The sequence below is a fragment of the Micrasema longulum genome, unplaced genomic scaffold, assembly GCF_059751315.1.
Source record: "Micrasema longulum isolate JH-2025_06_02 unplaced genomic scaffold, ASM5975131v1 h1tg001516l, whole genome shotgun sequence".
NCBI lineage: Eukaryota > Metazoa > Arthropoda > Insecta > Trichoptera > Brachycentridae > Micrasema > Micrasema longulum.
Window position 1 is genome coordinate 36,219 of NW_028278699.1, and position 22,012 is coordinate 58,230.

Below are 22,012 nucleotides of genomic sequence, written 5' to 3' on the forward strand. Positions count from 1 at the left end.
AGAAAATTATAATTGGCCAATAATTTTGGTTTATTTGTTTGTTATAATGGCTGTTGTTTTCTTTTAATATTTAAAATAAATATCTTTAAATGTGAAAGGTGAATTTTATAGAGCTATGATGTTTTTAACACTTGTGCAGGGGGCAATAAGGATCACTTTTCCTTAAAAAAACGCAATTTGCCAAAAATGACGCTTACGTTGTTCTGCCGATTATGGCTCGACATATGTCGTGTACTTTAGTTTTTTTTTGTACCTCCTGTACATGTGTACACAGTAGTACATACATAATAGGAATGGGAAGCCTGGTTACGTTTGTAGACCTCTGTAAAAGAAAGCACGGATATATGAGAGATCTCTTTATAAGAGGAAAATGTCCCCGCTCCTTGGGCTCTCTCATATCCAGAGTCGACAGTAGAAGGAAAATAAAATATAAGATGATTTTTTTTACACATGTTAGCTGTTCAAATGAAAAGATAAAAAAAACAAGTGTGATAATTGGAATTTTAAATACTTAGTGCAAAAAACGGGGGATTACTTACGTCTTTCATAAATTAAATGAATGTACATAGGTATAAACACACACGCTGAAATTAGCATTCAGAACAGGTGATTCATATTCAAGGAAAATATTAAGATACAACTTCCTTTAATGTTTGAAATATTCGTCCACAGTTGTCAACATGTTTGAATACTTATTTACTATTATTTTTTTTGTTTATGTAATAAATTAGAAAAGGAAATCAGCAAAAGCATGCAGACCTGCATTATCGCTATAGGTGAATAATGGAATGTGAACATTATCTTTCCTTTCAAATTTACAGTCATATATTGTATACAAACATCGACCTTTTAACATATTTACACATAGACGCGCCAGAGTACAATATCTTAAAAAGTAGTGACATGAGACGTAGACGTAGACGCGCCAAAGTCAAATATTACCCATAATTACTGAGTTTGTTTATTAACACCAGGGCTGCATCAGATGAAAATGCATATGCTACAAAAACTAGGAGAATACCAATTTTTGGTTAATTTAATTTAATTTTTTTTTAATTTAATTTTTTTTTTTCTAACGGACATTGTCCATGTATGCAATTTATAGGCTTTAAATATTACAATAAAAGAGTAGTTTAAAACATTAAAAAAATAAGAAAAAGAAGGTTATAAATAAGCCGACTAATGGCCAGACCGACTTAAGGCCTGTTCATCGGAACCAACTGTGGTCGTAAGTGAACGACTACCTGTATTTAAAAAAAAAAACCTTTTGATCGGTTAATTAAAAACAAAATCTCGTAAAGATTCACCTGCAAATGTATTCATACAATGAAAATTTGTATTCTAAAAATATCTTATATGGAAACATGGTATCTCTCTTTTACACGCGGTGCGCGGCACTTATTATAATTTTGAATGCTCTCTCTCCCACTGATGGAGTTTGATTCGTTGGGTCTATTAAATTCGGTCTGGGAAAGAGATACATACGTAAATCTGTAGATCCACCACTCTGAAGACCTGCAGTATGTTCATCACTACGGCGGGAGACATGGTGTAGCACTGTCCACTCGCACACACTTACACAGCTCACGCTATATGTACACTTATCACACACACAAATGTCCGCTATTTATTATACAGTTAGGTAATTCACAAACACAACCGCACCTTTAGAGTTGAAATCAATGGAAAGAACAGAAACAATAAAAAATGGCGAATTACATCAATTATCTGTCATTGAGAATATCATATTATGACGATTTATTATTAACTACTACTGTATAGAGTATGTAATTAGCAAAGATCGGATTATATGCAACATAAAAAGGCTGAAATATGCATGGAAAATGCTTAAAATATGCAACATTAAATAATAAAAAATCACTGTTAATATTAAAATTTGAAGAATCTTTATTTTTATTCACGTTGACAATAACATATTTTTCTTTTTTTTTTGTTGCAATGTAAATTTTTTTTGTTGCAAGGCTGATCAAGTATAAGTATCAGTCAAAATATTTTGTATAAATTATTGATAGTGAACATTAACTTAGGTTGGTTGAAGAGGAAGGTTGAACTTAGCTCAGGTGCTATAATATTAGCAAACGTTGTCTCAGACAAAATTTCCTCTGTGCCATAAATAAAACTACTAATTTGCAACAGCTACTTATGCTAATGATCTGCTGTTAACTCATTTTATGTTCATAATATACCGACATTTTTATATCTTTTGTATGCTGACATACATAATATATGTATAAATATTCTGTTGTTATTTTTCTTTTTATTTGAATGTATCCATGATTAAATATTGTTTTTTTTATTTTTTGTAAAACTAAACTCATTATAATGCTATATTTTATACTGTAAAACGCACTTGTGCTGTAAAATAAATAAATAAATAAAGGTTCGTTTGTAAAATGTTTTCAATCTTTTCGCTAAGTTTACAACAATTAACTGTGCTCAATTGTTTAGACAAAAGCGGCATGGCTGCTAAGAGAGGAGGGCTCAGACGAGCCATGTGTTTCATTATTTACATCTGTAAAAATAGCGCAAATATCCCACATCAGCAGTGGCCTTATGCTGTAACTAATTCGTTTCGTAAATTCATTGTATCGTATGAGAGGGAACGAGAGCGAACTATGGTTTTGATCGCGTTAGAATGTGATGGATATATGACGAACGAACGAATTACGAAACGAGATAATGACAGAATAAGCCTGCAGGTTATCGGTAAAATGAAAAGCTGTAAAAATAAGATGGTAGACCCAGTATTATGCAATGGTTAAAATGCTTCCTTCACTCACGGAAGTTCTGAGTTTCTGAAGTTCGATTCCCAGTGATATTATTACAAGCCTGAGTGTACTGTACTTTAATTTACCACCACGGGTGGGCCTCTTGGCCTGTTGTAGTGCCAAAAACAGAATGATGCACCCACAGAGGCTCTAAGTTCGATTTCCAGCGAGACTACTATTAACATTATTGTGATTTTTTTGTGTAATTCACAACTGTCATTGTGCCTATTGACATAATGACTGGGTAAGAATATTGATGGATCAAATCCATTAATCCTGATTTTTAGTTATTTTGACTTTATTAAAATTCAAGGATTTCTTCACTGCAAACACTTCAAATTTTGATAGTAAATGAATGAGTTTGAATATATAGTCGAAGAAGAAAGTACATAAAAGCTTTTTTAATATTGGAAAATACAATCAAAAGAACAAAAATATGGACACAGTTCACTATAATTACTATGAAAGTTTTCCTAATAAGAATTTTGATCTCCAATCAATATTAGTATTGCAATCTACAGAGAAAATTAATAGGCTACTTTTCTGTTATTAACATAATATAGAAATCTGTTTTACCTACCCATAGAAACTCAAACTCAAATTTGACAAAACCTGGACTTGATCTATTACCATCCGTTCTTACCTATCTATATTAAAGTAATTGTCAGTTTTTCATTTATTTCTTGTTCATAAGCAACTTTGTCATGATTTTTTTTGTAAGTGGTCTTTTTACTGAAAAAATACTTATATAATAAATGATCTCCTAAAAACCAAACAATTAAACCATAGTTCAGTGCCTATTTATATCCTCAGTCACTACTATCCCATCAGGCCATTTCCCCGTAGGGGTATACAGAGAGAATGGACCGCCACACACGTCTATCCTGGCATACATTTCTAGCTTCTTCCACACTCATACATCTTGTCATACATGCCCTTCGGTTCTGCCTGCTTTTGACATAACCAAACTTAAGATTTTGGTTTATCTGATCATACCACGTCTTCCTCGTCGTCCTCGCCTCACGTTACCGTTCATTTTCGTCATGTATAATATACTTGTTTTACCATTCTTTCGTCGTCCATTCGTTTTACATGACCAAACCATTTGAAAGACCCTTTCTTAATCTTATCAATTATACTTGACTCAGATTTACACTCTCGCCTGATTTCATCATTCGTAACCCTGTCATACATTGATTTCCCACACATTTGAATGACGGCTAAGAGATCGCATTTCAACCGCGTTGATTCGGCTTTCATCCTTCCTCTGCCAGTTCCATGTTTCACTTCCATACATAAGTGTCGGGACTAAAACTCCATTGTGCACTGCCAGTTTAGCTTCGATTAAGTAGTTTTTTATTTTTTATATCTGAATTCTATAACAAGACCTGAGCAAGATCGTAGCTTTGTTTAAAACAGAAACAATATCGAGCAATAAAAACAAATCATCATTGAACATGATCTAATGATTGCAATCTTTTACTGCCTGTCTCCCAGAATATACTCGTATATATTGCACACTTTCCGCACTTTGTATTTTATATTTGGATAAATTAAAGATCACTACAGAAAAACATTAAATATCAGGTTGAATAATGAAGAGACTGCTGTCTGAGTTCCTCTAAGTGTGCCAATTGACAGTATTGTTTTATCATCTGTACTTATCTGCAAATCCTTATCTGCAATCTGTTAGATAATTTTTCATTTTCATTTGCGTCAATTCTCCAATTGAGGATTATGGAAGAGATTTAAAGCAAAAATAAATCTCAAAAGAGAGAATTCCCAGTTATTAAGATAGCACCTTAATAAAACTAAGTATATAAGTATGAACTAAATATTATATGACTAGTTAAAACGCCGCTGAGAACCGAGATGAGCGGGGAATGAAAAGCGGGTGTATGATGCAAACTAATCAAAAGGTTTGAAACCAAAAGATTACGGTTGAAATATATGCACTCGTGAACAGGACTTATTGCTAAAGTTGGGGATTCAGAGCCAGATTCGGTACCGAGAGCTGATTGAAGTAATACCAGATCTCGTTAAGAGCACCAGTAGCTCAATCACAAATAACTATCGACGTGCTTAAAAACATGCTAAGCATTTGAGCGATCACAACGAACAATAATGAACATGTTTAAGTTATCGCAGTTATAAGTCAACGCTCGGGTCAGTTTGTTTTTTGTTTTCCTCGTAAATAAATACAGTTCATTGGCGAAAAATCGGCATTTACTATAAAAAATAATACAATATATTGCATTTGCAAAATAGTAAGGAGTATATAATACAAAAAAGTGAAAATTAAATTACAATTACTATGGCGACTGCTTTTCTTGATATTTGGCTCGCCAACTGCTGGCTAAATGCAATAAATAGCATAATAAATAATAAATAAATAAATAAAAATAGCAGTTTTCAAATATTTTCCATGTTTACACCGGTGAAATTAAAATATGTGATTGTGCAGCGGGATTATACGTTGCGAAATGTAAATATTTTGACATTTAATATAAGGGTTTCACGGATGTTCCTTTGTGATCGCGAATACGATACACAACCATGGTGAGAAATTGTTATTGCGTCGCTTATTAGCACGTCGATAGTTATTTGTGATTGAGCTACAGAAGGATAATTCCACATGTGATGAGATGAGTCCCCCCCCCATTGTCCAAATGCATAAATGCAAAACCAAATCAAAACCCGTTGCTGAAATTTGGTTACTTATTTAAAGTTTTCCCGTTAATTAAATAATCCATACTAATATTAAGTATGTGTATGAAAGTATGTTTGTTTGTTTGTGCTTCCTTCAAGTCTCAATGAAACGATCGATTGACATAATTTTTCACATAGGGATAGCTGGGGGAGGTGAGAAGTAAAATAGGATACTTATTTTTTATCCCGAATTAAAAAAAAGTACAATATAAAATTGTATTATGTATCAACAAAGAGCAACATTATTTGAAAATGAGTAGGTGGACCATAAAAAAATAACAATTTGAAATTAATTCTCTAAATTTCCATAATTGACTTGCTTTATCTATATTATCTATGATTCGCTTTTCGTCTCGGTTTTTGGATTTGTGAACAAAATAACGATGCTACGTCACCATAGGCAAACAGATCATTGTATTTCATTCATACCGATAGATGTAAGACACATAATACTTTCAATCCCGATAAAACATATTATTCCTTCAGGAAAATTCTTATTGATAAGCAAAAAGTCTCATTGATAAACGACACAACTAATAAATCACCTAATTATTTCGTTCTCAATACCGCAAAGTCGCAGATTAAAGTTGGTATGGTTATAAATACTGGAAACCTTTTATTAGAACAGCACTAGACTAAACTCACTATCACTCGCAGCCATTTCTACACAAGTTTTCGAGAATTGAAATTGCAACTAAACAGGATTAAAAAAATATATTAATCAAAACAATACTTATATAAATGTTACAGAGAAACCGATTTCTTTACCGATTCTCTTCTAACTGAGAAAACGGCGTTCTTTAAGGTACGGTAAACTTAGAGAATGTACATATTTCATGTAAATTATATTTATCAAAATAAAGCGATTTATTAAAAGCGTTCAGTACGGAGTGATGTTCGAGTTATAGATCTGAATGAAAGACTGGGACACAACTACCGAGTACTATGCGAGCAGCCAGAGATAAAGACAATAATTGTTTGAAATCATAATCTAATCTGACAGACCACTTATAATAATAATGATGATAATACAAGTTGAGATATGAGAGATAGAAAAATGCCATTGACCACATTTTACAGAATACCTTTAACCTTTCCCTTACTGTCCTAAAAACACCCGCGCGTTACGGTGCTGTGTATTCACTACACATTTAAAAAATAAGATATTTAAAAAGGTAAAAATTGAATATTTATAGGGAATGGCTTTAATTAACCATAATTTAATTCAAAGATGATAATATTTCAAATCTAACTGCTAAAAACACGAAAAAACCATTGGGTATCGCTAACGACTCGGGCGACACGTGCACGTGCACCCGCGCCAACTTCTCGAGAGCTAGTATTGGACTACGTGACTGGACATGTAGTGGTGTAACGCCAGGTGTTATTGGTATACTGTGAGTATACTTTTGATGATATTTGTAATTTATCCCCGATTTCAGATAAAATGCTTTTTTGTGCCTAATAAGTACTTATTATTTAGTAACTAATTATGTCAGTCGATAGGTAAATGTGTAATGGAGGAATACTGAAAATCTAAACCCAATATTGATTATATTTATAAAGATATTATATTTATTAGACGCAATGTGTTCTAGCTACACATCACCGAGGAGGGAGGGTTAATAGTTTTACAGTTTTCACTATCATTATTCCCTTTTCCGCAAACAGTTATGCATAGGAAACCGCATTTGTAAACCAAATCGAGGGTATTTCAATCATCTGTTACATGAAGGTACAGTGGCAGTCCAGGTAAAATGAAGTATTGCTATTCGATAAATCCGAATAAAACTCGGGGCCTCGAGAATGGTGGGCGAACGCGTCAACAACCGCACAATGAGGCGGACTTATCCACACTTGATTTCCTCATTCGGGATTTTCACCCGAGAGCGGCCATCGAGTCGAAAACACTCATCCGGGGCTCTGGTTCTATATCACACACGGAACTGTATTCTTCATCCGCCTGGATATAGACAAGTTTTACAAATAGAATGTTTAAATAAGATTTAAACAAAAATCATAATTCACAGTATTATAAATATACAAACTAAATGTAATAGGAGTTATTATTAAGGAGCTTCCAGAGATGGCGCCGTTGCATAAAAGATGCGAGTAAATAACTTATTGTTTATTTACTCGACCACCGAATCATTTTACTAACTAAACAAACAAACCAACAAACCATCAAGCCATACAAACCTCACTTCCTGTACATTCATACATCTTCCTATGCACACACGATGATTATTCTGACTATTAACAAGTCCACCTGCGAGTATTTGTTGAATTTCGTCAAACCATGTCTTTCTCGACCTTCCTCGTTCTTGTAAGGTAGAGTGTTTAAGACTCGATGGCAACTATTAGGTAAAAATCCTGAAAGGGGCAATCAAGTGTAGAAAAGTCCGGAAAAAGAAAACTGCAGTGGTCAGCGTGTTCACCTACTACGATTTTACAGTGTAAAACGTTAAGCGTGTCCTTGGACTGGCATCTGAAGCATAAGACTGATCATCTTAACCTCATGTAGCGGATGATTGAGATACGCCGCATTTGGTGTACCAATGCAGCGCCCTATACACCATCAGGTTCAAATAAGAGTTTGATGATTATTTATTTAATTATGCTTTGTGAGGGCCTAAATTTGCTGCAACAGAGAGTGAAAACATTTTTAAGAAGGTAATATGGAAGTCTAGGCATTTACAGGGCATATGACCAGTCATTGGCTGGTTTAAGCGGTCATCAACAAAACATTCATCATTCTGCCTATGTTTAAACATCAAATATCCTCAACCCTTCCATCTGTTAACTTTTGTGAAGTAAAAGAGCTGAAACCTTCATCACGTGGGTGAGATTCATCCGGCTGAACCATTTCACCTAAGGCAACGCCTGAAAACAATTTTTTAAATTTTTATACTTCTCATACCAGTTAGCTTAATCAACAATGTTTTTATATGTTCAAATGTTTGTAGACAGGCTGGATTTACAAACTCCCTAGGGAGTTTGCCGAAGCAGAGCGAATAGATTTTTGAGAATGAATATGAAAGTCTAGGCATTTACAGGGCTTGGTGAATATTAGTGTGTAAAGTGGCCACTTAAACCAGTCAATAACATGTCATAAGCTCTGTAAATGCCTACACTTCCATATTCACTTCACAAAATGTTTCCCATCTCTGTTGCGACAAATTTAGATCTAAATAACTCCCTAGGGAGGAAATCCAGCCTGTCTAAAAACATTTGAACATACTAAAAACAATGTTAAAGTCAGACCACCTTTCCTCTTAATTGTTTTATGAATGAAAATTTCAACATTATTTTAATTTTTGTTTTACTGTGAGAAATCCAATTACTTTATGCATTATATCAACATTTGAATATGTATTTGTTTCCAGTATTATTCTCATTGCCTTTTATGTATATACTTTTATAATCTTTTTGATTTCTCCTTCATTACATTACAAAGTGTTGATGAATAGTAAGTTATATGAGGGAATAAATAAGAATACTTGTTGAAAATGATGATGATTTAATACTTAAATAAGGAGTAGCTTACGAATCTCGGTGGATCCTGGATGTACACGACGATGTCGGCTGTAGCCATCGTCCCCAAGTGGCACAAGGCGGCCATTGCCAGCCAGAAGTGGAGGTGAGCCATGGCCGAAACTTATCTTGCGATTTTACTGGTAAAATTGTCACTACAAGAGTCAAATGTCCATCGTCACTCCGATACCGACTTCACGTTATAATCATAAATAATCCAACTTCATCACATTTTAATACACTTTATCTAAAATAAGCGAGTCACTTCTGTTGTCATATTCCTTAGTAAGACAATTACTTAAATAGATTTTTAATCTGTAAATTAAACAAAATACCAATCAAGTACAGCGGATCCTCTATATTCTAGAGATGCCACGAATACCGAATATTCGGCCATGCTCTCGGCCGAAGCGCCGAACATTCAGCGGCCGAATGTTGGGCAAAAAATGTGAGCATTTCGCGCATGACAGGTTCATTTTCATTTTTTTGCACCACAACAGGCCGGAAGACCTAATTACAGTGGTGATTTACATCATGGAAAACCCAGGTTTAAGAAAATCACATTTTATTTTTTGTGTTCTCACCGGGAATCGAACCCGGAACCTTCCGTGTGCGAGTCAAGCGTCTTGACCACTACACCACGGAGGCCGCCGGTTACGTTACGACCTGCCTCGTTGCGGAGCATGAGGGGGTGACAGGGCGGGCGTGTTTGTTTAATATCCGAGTAGATCGCGACATGTGTTATTTATTCATTATTACATCACATTGTGTTATTTATAGTCCTTATTAGCAATTAGTAATTATTTGTTCATTGTACATCATGGCACCATTTAATACAAAAAAATTGCCTATTTGGTAATATTATGAGTTAGTCTTTTTCATATTTGCCGTCACTTCCACCGCCGGCACTGGCACACCGGACGTAGGGTTTCTCAATTCCCGGGTTTTTTGCGATCCCGGGACCCGAAGATAAATAAACAAAATTCTCAGGTTTTCCCAGGAATCTATGGAAAATGCATTGTTACCTTTAAGAGGCGATGCGGACGACCAAAAGATCGAGCGGATGGACAAAATAAAAAAAAAACAAATGTTTAATTAAACATGTAATTTTATGATCACTTAAAACATACAAAAACACAAAGTCTACGAAATGGTTTGCTTTTTATTTAGAAAAATAGGCTTTTAGACAGAATGGGGCATTCAACGCCTTATCGAAAAGCCGACATCTAATTTTAGTAATGAATTTGCCCACCACTGAAAAAACTTTCAAGATTCTGTGGAAGTTGGTTTCACTGATAATAAAGCTTTGTAAAGCAACTCCAAATTCGGAGTTTGTTTAAACAATTAAAAATCCTAGTGTAATTTTAACAAACGTTGCATATTCAATATTTTGGAAGAACGTATTAAGCTCTCAAGGACAAAAATTATTTTTAAGGGAAGTGGTTAAGGACTGGATTTTCCTTAGTGGGAGAGATTTGAGTAGGAAACTCCATGATGATTTTCCAAATGCTTCAGTTTACTGTTTACCATATTGATGTGTCATTTATATGTTTTTTAAATATTTTTTATAATTATTTTTTATGTTTCTGATCCTATATTTGTGGTGATATACTCGTGTATCCGTGTCATATAATTGCTCGTCCCATCTCAACACAGGACTTTTAGTTCCATGGAGTTGGGACTTATTGTCTCAAATAATGTACAATAAACGTATGTATGTAAACAAATAAATTTTGGGAACTTCCTTAGGAGCTTTACTTTTAGCTTCCTTTAATTCATCTTTTAATTTATTTTTTTTCTCAACATTTCCCACTAAATAAGTCTTTTTCAAAACTGTCGAAATCAGATGCTATCTGTCATGGAAATAACCGCCGAAACAGTGACTCTGCTTGGCTGGTTTTTATTATTATAATTATTTATTATAATTTAACGCCCAAAAGGCTTTTACATATACAGAGGTTATAAACAAATTACAAATATAAAAATACAATTTGAGATAAAAAAATAAACAAATGAAAATACCAGCAACTCAATAAGGAACTTTAGCCCTATGGAAAATTGGATACAATAAATGTTTTCTTGCACGCGGTAAAAATTGGAGCATTAAATTGTACGGCAAAGTTTCCTAAAAATCTACGAAAATAATAGTAAAAAACATTTTAATAAAAACGAACTACTTTAAATGACATTTAAATCACTGGTTCACATGAATCAACTTATGATATGAGAGTTATGGAAGACTTCCGGTTTGCTTGCCGTGGATGAACCAATGGGAAGTACTGATAGAGAATAAACTGAAAAGAACCTCTAACATCACACGCAGAGTTATTTCAGAAATACAAAACTTAAAAAAATCGTAGCGTTGATAATACGATATGAAAAAATGGAAAAAAAATCCGATGTTTTACTGTCCATTATCAATACAAGAAGTATTAAGAAACGTGGATGTTCAAACATAGATAGAATTGTAAATATTACACAGTATGAAAAGTGATCACCTGTATCAGCCAATGGCTTACAAGTCCTGTAATCGCCTACACTTCCATACTTATTCCGTTTTCTAAAATGTTACATTATTTAAAGATTTGAATGAGTCGATTGGAGATACTATTGCCAAATTAGACGCAAATTGTGTTAGAAAAGAAACAGGAAATGAATTTGTCACTATAGTAAAATATCCTCTAAGTAAAGGTACAGAAATGTAAAAAACAATCAATCGTGTCACTTTAAAGTCAGTATATATAATTTTAAATTACAATGTTATTCCTGCGAATGATTCATGCATATATCTCACTGCCATCATACAGTAAAATGTATTAATAACATCTCTCTATTGATTAATTCAATGTTGTGAGTTCAGATAGATTAAAAAAACTATTTATTCCAGTTTCGTCGCGTTTAGTGTAGATCGTCACACTAATACAAATAAACAGACGTCCAGATTAAGGATCGACGCTCTTTGAAAACGAACACAAAGGTTAAATGCAAAAACGATACGTCCCGATAGTACACTCACGAATAACATGGCTTGTTCTTTTAAAGCGCAATAACATTACACTAAAACACGAAGAAACCACTTTTATGTCCCACAAAACGAAGAAATAACACCGTATTAACGATAAATTACGAATATTTAAAAATACTGAATCACCAATCAATCACCTAAATCCTCATGCACTATTTGTCAAACGCAGTAATTTTCGTTATCGATGACAAGCGTTCCAACACTGACATTATATTTGTAATATACCGAATTGAGATATAGCAGCGGGCCGTGAAAATAAGATTACATACTCAAAAGCTATATTATTCGTTAATATAACAAAGAAAGTAAACAAACTTCGAAAATCATCACACAACACGATGCCTGTCAGACATATTTGCAATTTGCAAAACATAACCCGCAGCTACTGTCACGTGACAAGTTTACCAACAAAATCACGGAAACTTGAAAAACTCGTGACACCAACATCATAAATAGAACCAGTAGTGCTGCCAGGTGGGTGCATAAAATATAATGATACCTAATATTTTTGTTTTCGTATTGGTGCGTTGTGAATGTTTGATAACAATAACAAGTGGAGAATGTGAATTCATTTATCTTTCTCGAAAACAGTAATGTCAATAAAACAAATTCAAATTCTTTCTCTCGAGAACAAACACATTGATAACCAAAAAATAAATGTATATGCAATGACTTTATCAAACTTTAGGAATCAATTACTCTTAAATTTTAAAAAGAATAATAATTGAGTTTCTGGAATATTTATTTGTTTTTTTATAAATAGGTTTTTTTTTCAGTTCAAGTTTTATTTTTATATATGTAAATTGTTTATAACCTCCGTGTATATAAAAGCCCTATATACAGTAATAAATAAATTGATAATATTCTGTACCTAAAGTAATCTGATGCGGGGTATTATTATTCTGTTAGGACAACTTCAATCATTTTAATTTTTAATTTTATAAACTCGGTGGGGACTGAAATGGAACAATTCAATACTCTAAGGCCTTCGTAAAAACGGAATGATTAAAAAAAACTAAAGAAATATAGTAATAATAATTAATCAAGGCAATATTTCATCCTTAACATTTCAAAATCATATTTTTTTAATATTTTTTTTTGCCTTATTCAAAGCTTGTAATTTCATTATTTCATTATTTGATTTCAATTTGTTTAATAGTTTTTTATTCTTCGCGTTACCTAAAATAAGGCTTACCACACGTCCCGGTTTGACAAGGATTGTTTCGGTTTTACACATTGGTCCCGGCGCGGCATCTCGTCCGTTTTAACATTTTGTCCCGGGCACGAGCCGCGGCCAAGTGAAATAAAAAAATGTGCTCAAAAAGTTAATTCCAGTTATAAATACAATAAACTGGTATAATACAATAAGTGAATATAGTTAACCTTCCTATAACGTAGTATTCTTAATACGTGGTTTTCATTTAACGCGAAGCAAAAATTGCGAACAACCCTCCTACAACGCGATTTCCATATAACGTGTTTTTTGTACACGATAACATTCCAACATAAATGAACTTAAATAAACGGGCATTTAGTATTAAATTGTCTTTAAATGTTTTTAGACGTACTCGTATGTGAAAAGGATTTTCGGCCCATTAGAAAAAAAGGCTAGGCCAATAATTTGATGGTGATGTTGAATGAAAAGCATCTAATATATGTATTAAATTAGGTTTTTTTATAAACAATTCTACCACATGAACTATTTAGGTACCTACCATATTTAATAAATTTACACTGGAATCTGTGAAATTTCAAATATTCATTGCCATTTGTATTATGTTTGTGTACAATTTTATTTATCAAACATATCCTTCGGAACTCGGACTATAAGAATGAAATTGCTATATATGTGTGTAATGCAAAACAAATCAGTCTGATTTATGAACAATTTCATTATTTTTAAAATTCACCTAACATAGTTTCCATATAACGCGGCACAAATAGCCCGATTTGTATTCATTGCGAGTTTCTTATAGCGCGGTTTCCATATAACGCGGTTCAAATAAGCCGATTAATATTAATTCTAGCTTTCTTATAGTACGGTTTCCATACGACGCGGTACGAGTTAATCGAGTTATAGGAGGGTTAACTGTAGTCAACTTACATAAAATTTAGGGTTAAAAATAAATTAATTAGTTATCTTCTTCGTTTTTTATTCATATTTATCGTAATATCCTTTAAATCTAAATAGATTTTATAAATGAGTATAAATCTTTTCTTTGTAAATATAATATGTTGTACTTTGTGTTTCAATTATTTATTTGACTTTTGAAATCTTATCCTAAGGAATTGTAAACTTCTTATACTAAAAACAAAAACATCTCTTTTGTACTTTCCTAAAATAATTGTTTTGCATTTATTTTATTAAAAAACTAATGAGTATATTAAAATATTATTTTATAAAAATAAAAATATTGATTTAGATAAAATGATAGCAAATCATATTATAAAGTATTTAGTTAGGTAATAAAACTATTTTACTTTTGATAAATTACAACAGAGATGGAAAACATTTTAGATAATGAAATATGGAAGTTTAGGCATTAACTGGACTTATGACTTTTCATCAAAAAGATAATAAGATTACGTACCTATATACGGTATATGCTTTATTTTACAAAACAATCGTGCAGAATTATTGTCATGTGTCACCTCTGTCATGTGTGCAAATTATAGTACTAATTCATTCTAAGTAATGCGTTCTTCCGGAATCCACCCTCAATTTCAATATACCATTTGAATCAATGATTCATCAAAATGTGCATCAGTTCAATTAGTTCAAATCAAAATATTTGCTTACAAGTAAATGTCAACCAAATATAATTTTATGTTATTAAGTATATTTCCCTTACTATGAAATATTAAAATACGGACTGTGAAAAATCTTAGACATGAGATTGACTATCTCATCTTCTTGTAACCAAAGGTCGACGATATAGTTACCTACTCCGTGATTAGCATACCAATGCAGTGCCCTATGGAATATCACATTATTTATAGTAGGTGATAATGTTTTATCAACAATATTTTAAGTATCTACATAATCTTGGGCAATAACCATACAGTTTCCAAAAGAATAATGTTAAAAAATATGCTTATATTGGCAAAATTATATGTAACTAGGAAATTCGGCCTCATTTAATTTTAGTTTTACCGCCCCTCGGGCCTCAAATGATCGGCCCTTTGGGTCTCGGTCAGTAAAAAGATCTCGGGCACCTTGAAATATCGCCTCTTTGGGCCTCACAATATATTTTTATTTTGCTGTTTGGAGCAATCTAAATGTAATACAGAATAATCTGTCTCTCAGAATAATGCTACCAAAATCACACAAAATTTACAGATACAATAACAAACTATAAATTGACTTGGGAAAATACGCTGCGGTTGACAATATGCCTCACAACCATAAATCGCGCGAAAATTCCTTAGTTTATTCACTGATGGCGTTGCAAAAGCGCTTATTTATTTACCATTGATAGTACTTATGGAAAACGGATCGCATGGTGATTGCAGCGAAACAGTTATTGAATTACATCTGAAAACCCTAGGTAAGCTTGAAAATATATTCACTAAAAGTTTCTTGAAACTATATTTGTGTTAGTTATTGTATAAAAAATAGCCGCTGTTGATTAATTTATCAGAATAAATTTGGAAAATGAGGTCCATGACTCGCAACTCTGTGTTTGTTGGTGATACCATTTTGAATGTGTTTTGTTTTGACGTTAAGAATGTCACGCGGTGGCTATTTGTGTTTATATGCCACAGTTAGCTGGGGTTTTGTGCTAACGTGCTTTTATTAATTCCAGAATGCCTCTACTCTACAATACAAAACTGAACATCTTCCATTGACATTGAATAGCGAAGAATGAGTAATTAAAAATAATAACAGTCAGCTATTACCGACAATTACATGCTTGTAAGATCGACCCTTTGGGCCTCATTTAATCAGCCCTGCGGGCTTTACTGAATCTGTCCTAATGGCCTTATTATATCATCCCTAGTTGATCGGTTCTTAGGGCCTTTGTTAATCCTTTTCTACTTCGTTTACATATTATTATATCTTCAATTCCAACAAAGAAGAAAAAATATTTTGAATGTTTTATTTTTTTTAAATGTTGGAGTAAAAAATACGCTATGTGATTTTCTGATTTTCTTTATGATTATTTATGATTTTCTTATGTATTAACTGAAATAAATAGATAGGTAGCAATGAAGACTGCAAATTTCAACAAATGTAAAAAATGTTTATTTTGTAATTAGATTTATTTTATATGCAACACATTAAATTCTAAATACCATTTGTATGTTATTTATTTCGATGTCATTCTAAAGGCCAGAAATATATTTTTATTTGTTTTCGCCTTTGGAACAAGTAAAATAAATTATTTACTATCATCTTACACATACGTAATATGAGTAATATACATAATTTTATTCTTATGAAGTAGTTATTATACTAAATGTACAGATTATTAAATCCGCTGATATGTCGTTGTTACTACCTAACTGCTCACTAATATATTGTTAATTAACAATATTTTACCAATTAGAATTTCAGTAATTGTAAGTAAATAATATATTATAAAGTTACCCTTTTTATGAAAAAAATGCTACAGAAAACACTCTATTCGTGTTCAATAAAATGCGAAAACCTTTTAGATATTCGATAATACAATATGTAATATTAAAATCCAAAACTGCTTTCTTAACAACTGTGCCATTTAATTGAATAACAATATAATTTAATTCATAGATCACGTGTACTTTGTAAAATTTATCATAATGATGTAGGTACTTTCAGATTCTCGGGAATCAAATATCATAAATACATATAACACGCAGTGGGTATTGATTTGAAAGATTCCTTAACAGAAAACCTAAATGTTATAATAAATTTATATATTTTATTTATCTTCTGATCTATCCAATAAAGAGATTCGTCGATTCACAAATCCTTTCCTATCTACAAAAATGCGTCTTCAGAGTCGTGGCTGCCATAAAGGAAGTCATACATGGCTGCGGCGAGTTCTTCCGGAGTCTGCTCTGAGGAGGCCTTCTCATCAGCAGCTCCCTCTCCCTTCATCACTCTTCCCGCCCGCGCTAAGTTTCTGAAGTCAGTTTCCGTCTCCAGTTCTTCCTCACCCCCAAACTTATCTCTAACGTCCTTCATTATGCAAGCCTCCAATTTCTTGTGCTATAAAAAATATTTTCACATTTTTATTTTTAAAATGTTACACAATTTTATGTTGGTGTTTACGGGACCTTGATTATCGCATTCACAGCTTAGTTTATGATGTACATGCATAATAAATTTTAATTTATTGTCTAAGCTTAACTGAGTTCCACAATTTAAACCCGCGGTGTGCCATCGGGTATACTTCAAGATATTGGATCCTCACTTTCGAACAATTTATATTACAAATTCAAAAATTAACTTCACGCCTCAAACTTTTATTTACTTTAAATTACCAGATCATTATAGAGTCCAAAACACCTCAACTCTGAATTCTGAATAAACCAGCTACATTATTTGTCCTACCTTATAACATCTAAAGAAGAACATTGGCTTCAATAGTTCCCTCGAAAGTGGCGAGCTACTTTTTTTCGATTCTGGAACGCATTGCTGGAAAAACGAGAAAACATTCGTTAATTTAAGTGGCAAAATTCTACTTTTAAATTCGAAAGTCAATGCTGCTTATAATAAAATTGTTATCTTCAAAATGATTATTACCGAAAACTCCTGACAGAATTGCAATCCGTCCTGAATGTCGCTCTTGAGTTCATTAGATACTGGCAGGTTAGATATCCTCTCGGAGATTTTTTCAAAGTTTGGCTCCAAATTCTGAAACAAAAGAAATTTATTTTTGAATAACAAAACACTTATTGGTTTCATTTTGAAGATTGAAAAATCATTTTTTTGTGTTATATATATTTTACCTGGCCTAAGTATCCCAGTTCTTGCATAACACATGTCACGTTTCGCACCTGTCCACTTGTTCGGGACGTCAGCAACTCCATCTTGGTTCTAAAGTCCATATCGCGCTGTAATGAGGTACACAATGAATTTTAGCAACTAAACATAATACGTCAATTTAATTTAAATACTAATTTTGCATCCATTCTAATACTAAAGAGTAAATCTAATTGGGAATATATACGTGATGTAAATATCTACATCCAAATGATTAAAACTAATGTATTTCATGTTTATTGTTTACACTCGCCGGTAATATGACTACAGTGTATTTAATACTCACGTTGTATTTAAATTGAGACGAAGGGCACCGTGTTTTTGTTACAGTTTTTCCAAACTTCAAGAAAAAAATTAAGCTTAATATTACAGTAAGCATAAGGTTTAGAAAAACATATTGTACGAGTATATTGTAAACAAGTTATGTTCCACAACAAAACTTGAATTTACTTAGGAACATAGGTACAACATATCCAAAATCTTAAACAGCATAACATCTCGCAAGCTGTAGTGTAAGTACTTGGCCACTGGACTATTTAACTGCCTCTAATATTTTAATCGTGTCTTTTTCAGTAATCTAGTCATAAATAACTATGTTAAAAAATAGAAGACAAGTATTTTAAATATATTTTTAAATCTTTTTTGAAGCCAATCAACAGGTTTATAAAAGCCCTAATATACATTAATGATTGATGATACTTTGAATTAACTTAACCAATATAATCTTAAAATCCATTTAAACGGACAATTGGTAAAGCATGAAATGATCTATGCAGATATGGCAATTGCGCCATCTCAAGTCAGGAGTCAGGAGTGATAACACCGCTCGCTCCTTAAATTTGCCTTTGATGTAGGAACACATCGACAGTACTGTTTAGTGAGATTTTGTTAACCGTTCCGAGGAACTTTTTGGCAAAGGAGAAAAGAATCCGACGTTGGTTCTAAAATTTCCCACAGCAAAGACAGCATCAGTACGCAAGTCGCGGTGAGGTACACTAATATTAATCCTTATACTATAAGGCAGTGTTTCTTAACCTGTGGTCCGCGGACTCCTGGGGGTCCGCGAATATATTATGTATGTGGGTCCGCAGTCTCAGTTCTGGACCATTTAACAATAAAAAATAAATGCCACCAAAAGTCTCGTAATCGCTACTCTTTCTTGACACGGTGACTGACTGAAGTGAAGTGAATCAGTTACAGTGTTGCCACCTTGTCATTTTGAAATGACTCTCTAATTTTTTTAATTCAAATTCGCCATGAATTCCGTCATCTTAACTAAATACTAAGTGTTCCCACTTTAAGAGCACTTCAATCTGCCATATATGACAGGAAATCCGTCAAGATGGCATCGCTGGTCAGTTAGTGAAATAAGTGCGTGTGGATCGTGACTCTTTTTACTAAGGGGGTCCTTGAAAATTACGCTTGATTTCCTAGGGGTCCGTGGCTGAAAACAATTGGGAAACGCTGCTCTAGGGGTTAATCTGAGCATGGATATCAAGGGCATCTAATATATGATTTTCTGCTAGAATATCAAACCAGCCTAAGTCCTTCTGAATTCTGAACTGAAAACGTGAAAGTATTCTAGACTTAAAGTTATTCTAATTAAAAGTTGTGGTAGATCAGGAAACAAACCTTGTCCTCGATACTAGAATATTACGGAACCATATTATTCCATAATAATAAAATTAGTGTTTGATTCACCGTCGGTAGAGATTCAAAATTAATCGCCCATTGGCTTTTGAAAAGTTCAAATCTAAGATTTGTAAGACGCCAGGGTGTCCCTTACCGAAGCCCTATTTCCGTAGTAGTTGTAGGGTTGCACGTAGCCCCCGGAGTACCCTCCCGAGTAGCCCTGAGCCCAGGGAGAGTAGTGCGGCTGCTGGTACAGCTGCGGCTGGAAGGGCGACTGGGGGGCGTACGGCGACTGGTGGCCGAACGGCGACTGGGGGGCGAAGGGCGACGGCTGGTAAGGACTGGCTCCGAACGGGGAGCGGTACCCGAAATTGGGCACCTGGAAGTTCGGAACTGGCTGAAAAAGGGTAGAATAAACATACGAAAATTTTAATTAAATAATATTTGTAGCACTTTTACATAACATTTAAGTTAAAGTCTTTGAAATGTAACATGGTTGGAATGACAGTTGTCAGAAAAAGTGACGACATAACTTTGTAAGAACGCCTAAGGAGTTATTTATATTGACACACGAAAAATCGTTCGTATCTGGCGTGTTAATTTTTTTTAATACAATGCTTGACACATAAATCAACATTAATATATAAAATCAGCTTTAAAACTAAAAGAAAACTAACTTACTAAAAACCTAATTATTAACGACGTTCTTACAAGGTTACATCATTTTTCAAAAACGTTAGAGATAGGACAAATTGATCAATGTAAATTGATCGAATAAAAAAATAATTCATTTGATGTTGTTCATGAAAAAAGTATAAATGTCTCATTTTTTGGTGAATAATTGTGTTAAACACACTATAATAGGCTTGTTTTTGGGTTTTTTTATATTGATGTAGTTGATTTTCGGAAACAGAGTTTCATGATCGCATGGAATAACTGATCAATTTGATCAGTGATTAGTAATTTCCCATCACTAATGAAATTAGTTTGACAGCTGTCATTCTAATCAAGCTATATTTTAAGGACTATAGTGATAAAACGGCATTTTATAAGTTATTGTTATTTTTTATATAATTAATGTTTATTTTAATGAACAATGATACTTTATTAGTTGTTTATAAATCAATGTACATATATTAAAATGGCGCTAAAATAATTGTTATACTATAATATGATAGGTATCGGCATTAATAACAATAATAAAAAGGATTACTTATATGGCGTCGTTTTATCATCATAAGCAATAATAATAATGCGATAGCCCTTGCCCCGTTTTATTATTAAAATAAACAATAATAATAAAAGGAAAAATAAAAATGATTATCAGAGCGCTTAATTTTAGAACATTGTGATATAATATGTGCCCTCAACGCCCGCCACTATAAATCAGTTAAAAACAAAAAGTTTGGGTATCTCCAATTACTCACACACGGGAACACAAGACCACGTGAATTCGAATCGAGTGATTTCGCGAATTGCGAGTTCTTATTTGTAATAAATATTTGAAGATAAAAATAACGACTTACGAGAGATAACCGACACATTTAAGCCAAAAATAGATCAAACTCGTTTTTTGTGATGCGTTTTTGCGATGAAATTTACGCACTGTGTAATTACGGTACAAAGTCAAACGTGTGTGAACATGCGCGTGGCAGCTTGAGCTTTGGTAGGAGCTCGCATGTATGCATGGACGAGACGCGGATTAGGTTAAAACTATTTTTTGCGTACACAACATTGTACTGACTTAACACAGGAAACTCTTAGCTATTCAGGATCAGAAATAAACCATAAATACAGGTTGTTCTTTAAACCCTGTCACATCCGAAACCACGATGATCAGTATGGGCAATAAGATATAATAGCATATTTAAAAAACATTTAGAACAAAGAAAAACTTTAAAAATAAAATATTTAAAAAAAACAAATGGTTGAGCTTATTTCCGTAAGGAAGAAGTGAGGGGAGCGCGGCGCAGTATAAGACTCTTCCCTCCCTCCTCCTCTTTTCTCCCCTGCAGAAATAAGCAACCATTTGCTTTTTTGATATTTTATTTTTCAAAACTTTATTCGTTCTAAAAAAATATATTTTAATGTGCCAATATGTCTTCCTGCTCATACTGATCATCGTGGTTTCGGATGTGACAGGGTTTAGTAAAAACCCTGTATATTATACGTAAATATTTTTTTTAAATATATTTAAAAACTAAACATTATTTAGCTCTGCTCTAACTAAACATCGCAAAATAAACACCAAGGGGAAACTTGCTTGAATTTCGAACAGTGTTTTTTTCCGAATCTCGATCATGATGCTCACACTCACATACACACACACACACACACACACACACACACACA

The 22,012-nt window shown here is 33.1% G+C and overlaps 2 protein-coding genes across 14 annotated transcripts in view; both read right to left on the minus strand.

Moving 5' to 3' along the window:
- Positions 1 to 12,472, minus strand: part of gzl (godzilla E3 ubiquitin protein ligase) — a 39,594-nt gene extending 27,122 nt beyond the window's left edge. The window contains exons 1-2 of one of the 13 annotated variants that reach the window (XM_088236159.1): positions 12,373 to 12,472; positions 1,486 to 1,665 (exon numbers count right to left, since the gene is read on the minus strand). In XM_088236159.1, coding sequence (XP_088092285.1) covers positions 1,486 to 1,548 — 63 coding nt within the window. In that variant the 5' untranslated portion in view covers positions 1,549 to 1,665; positions 12,373 to 12,472. Of the gene's footprint in view, positions 1 to 1,485; positions 1,666 to 6,385; positions 6,437 to 9,045; positions 9,348 to 11,530; positions 11,714 to 11,788; positions 12,013 to 12,048 lie in introns of those variants that run through there. The other 12 variants (XM_088236155.1, XM_088236147.1, XM_088236156.1 and 9 more) reach the window with 12 other exon arrangements.
- A 3,808-nt stretch (positions 12,473 to 16,280) lies between these two features.
- The window catches only part of LOC148275093 (uncharacterized), a 37,052-nt gene continuing 31,320 nt past the window's right edge, over positions 16,281 to 22,012 (minus strand). The window contains exons 4-8 of the mRNA XM_088236146.1: positions 19,815 to 20,057; positions 17,995 to 18,099; positions 17,789 to 17,899; positions 17,597 to 17,680; positions 16,281 to 17,251 (exon numbers count right to left, since the gene is read on the minus strand). Coding sequence (XP_088092272.1) covers positions 17,021 to 17,251; positions 17,597 to 17,680; positions 17,789 to 17,899; positions 17,995 to 18,099; positions 19,815 to 20,057 — 774 coding nt within the window. The 3' untranslated portion in view covers positions 16,281 to 17,020. The remainder of the gene's footprint in view (positions 17,252 to 17,596; positions 17,681 to 17,788; positions 17,900 to 17,994; positions 18,100 to 19,814; positions 20,058 to 22,012) is intronic.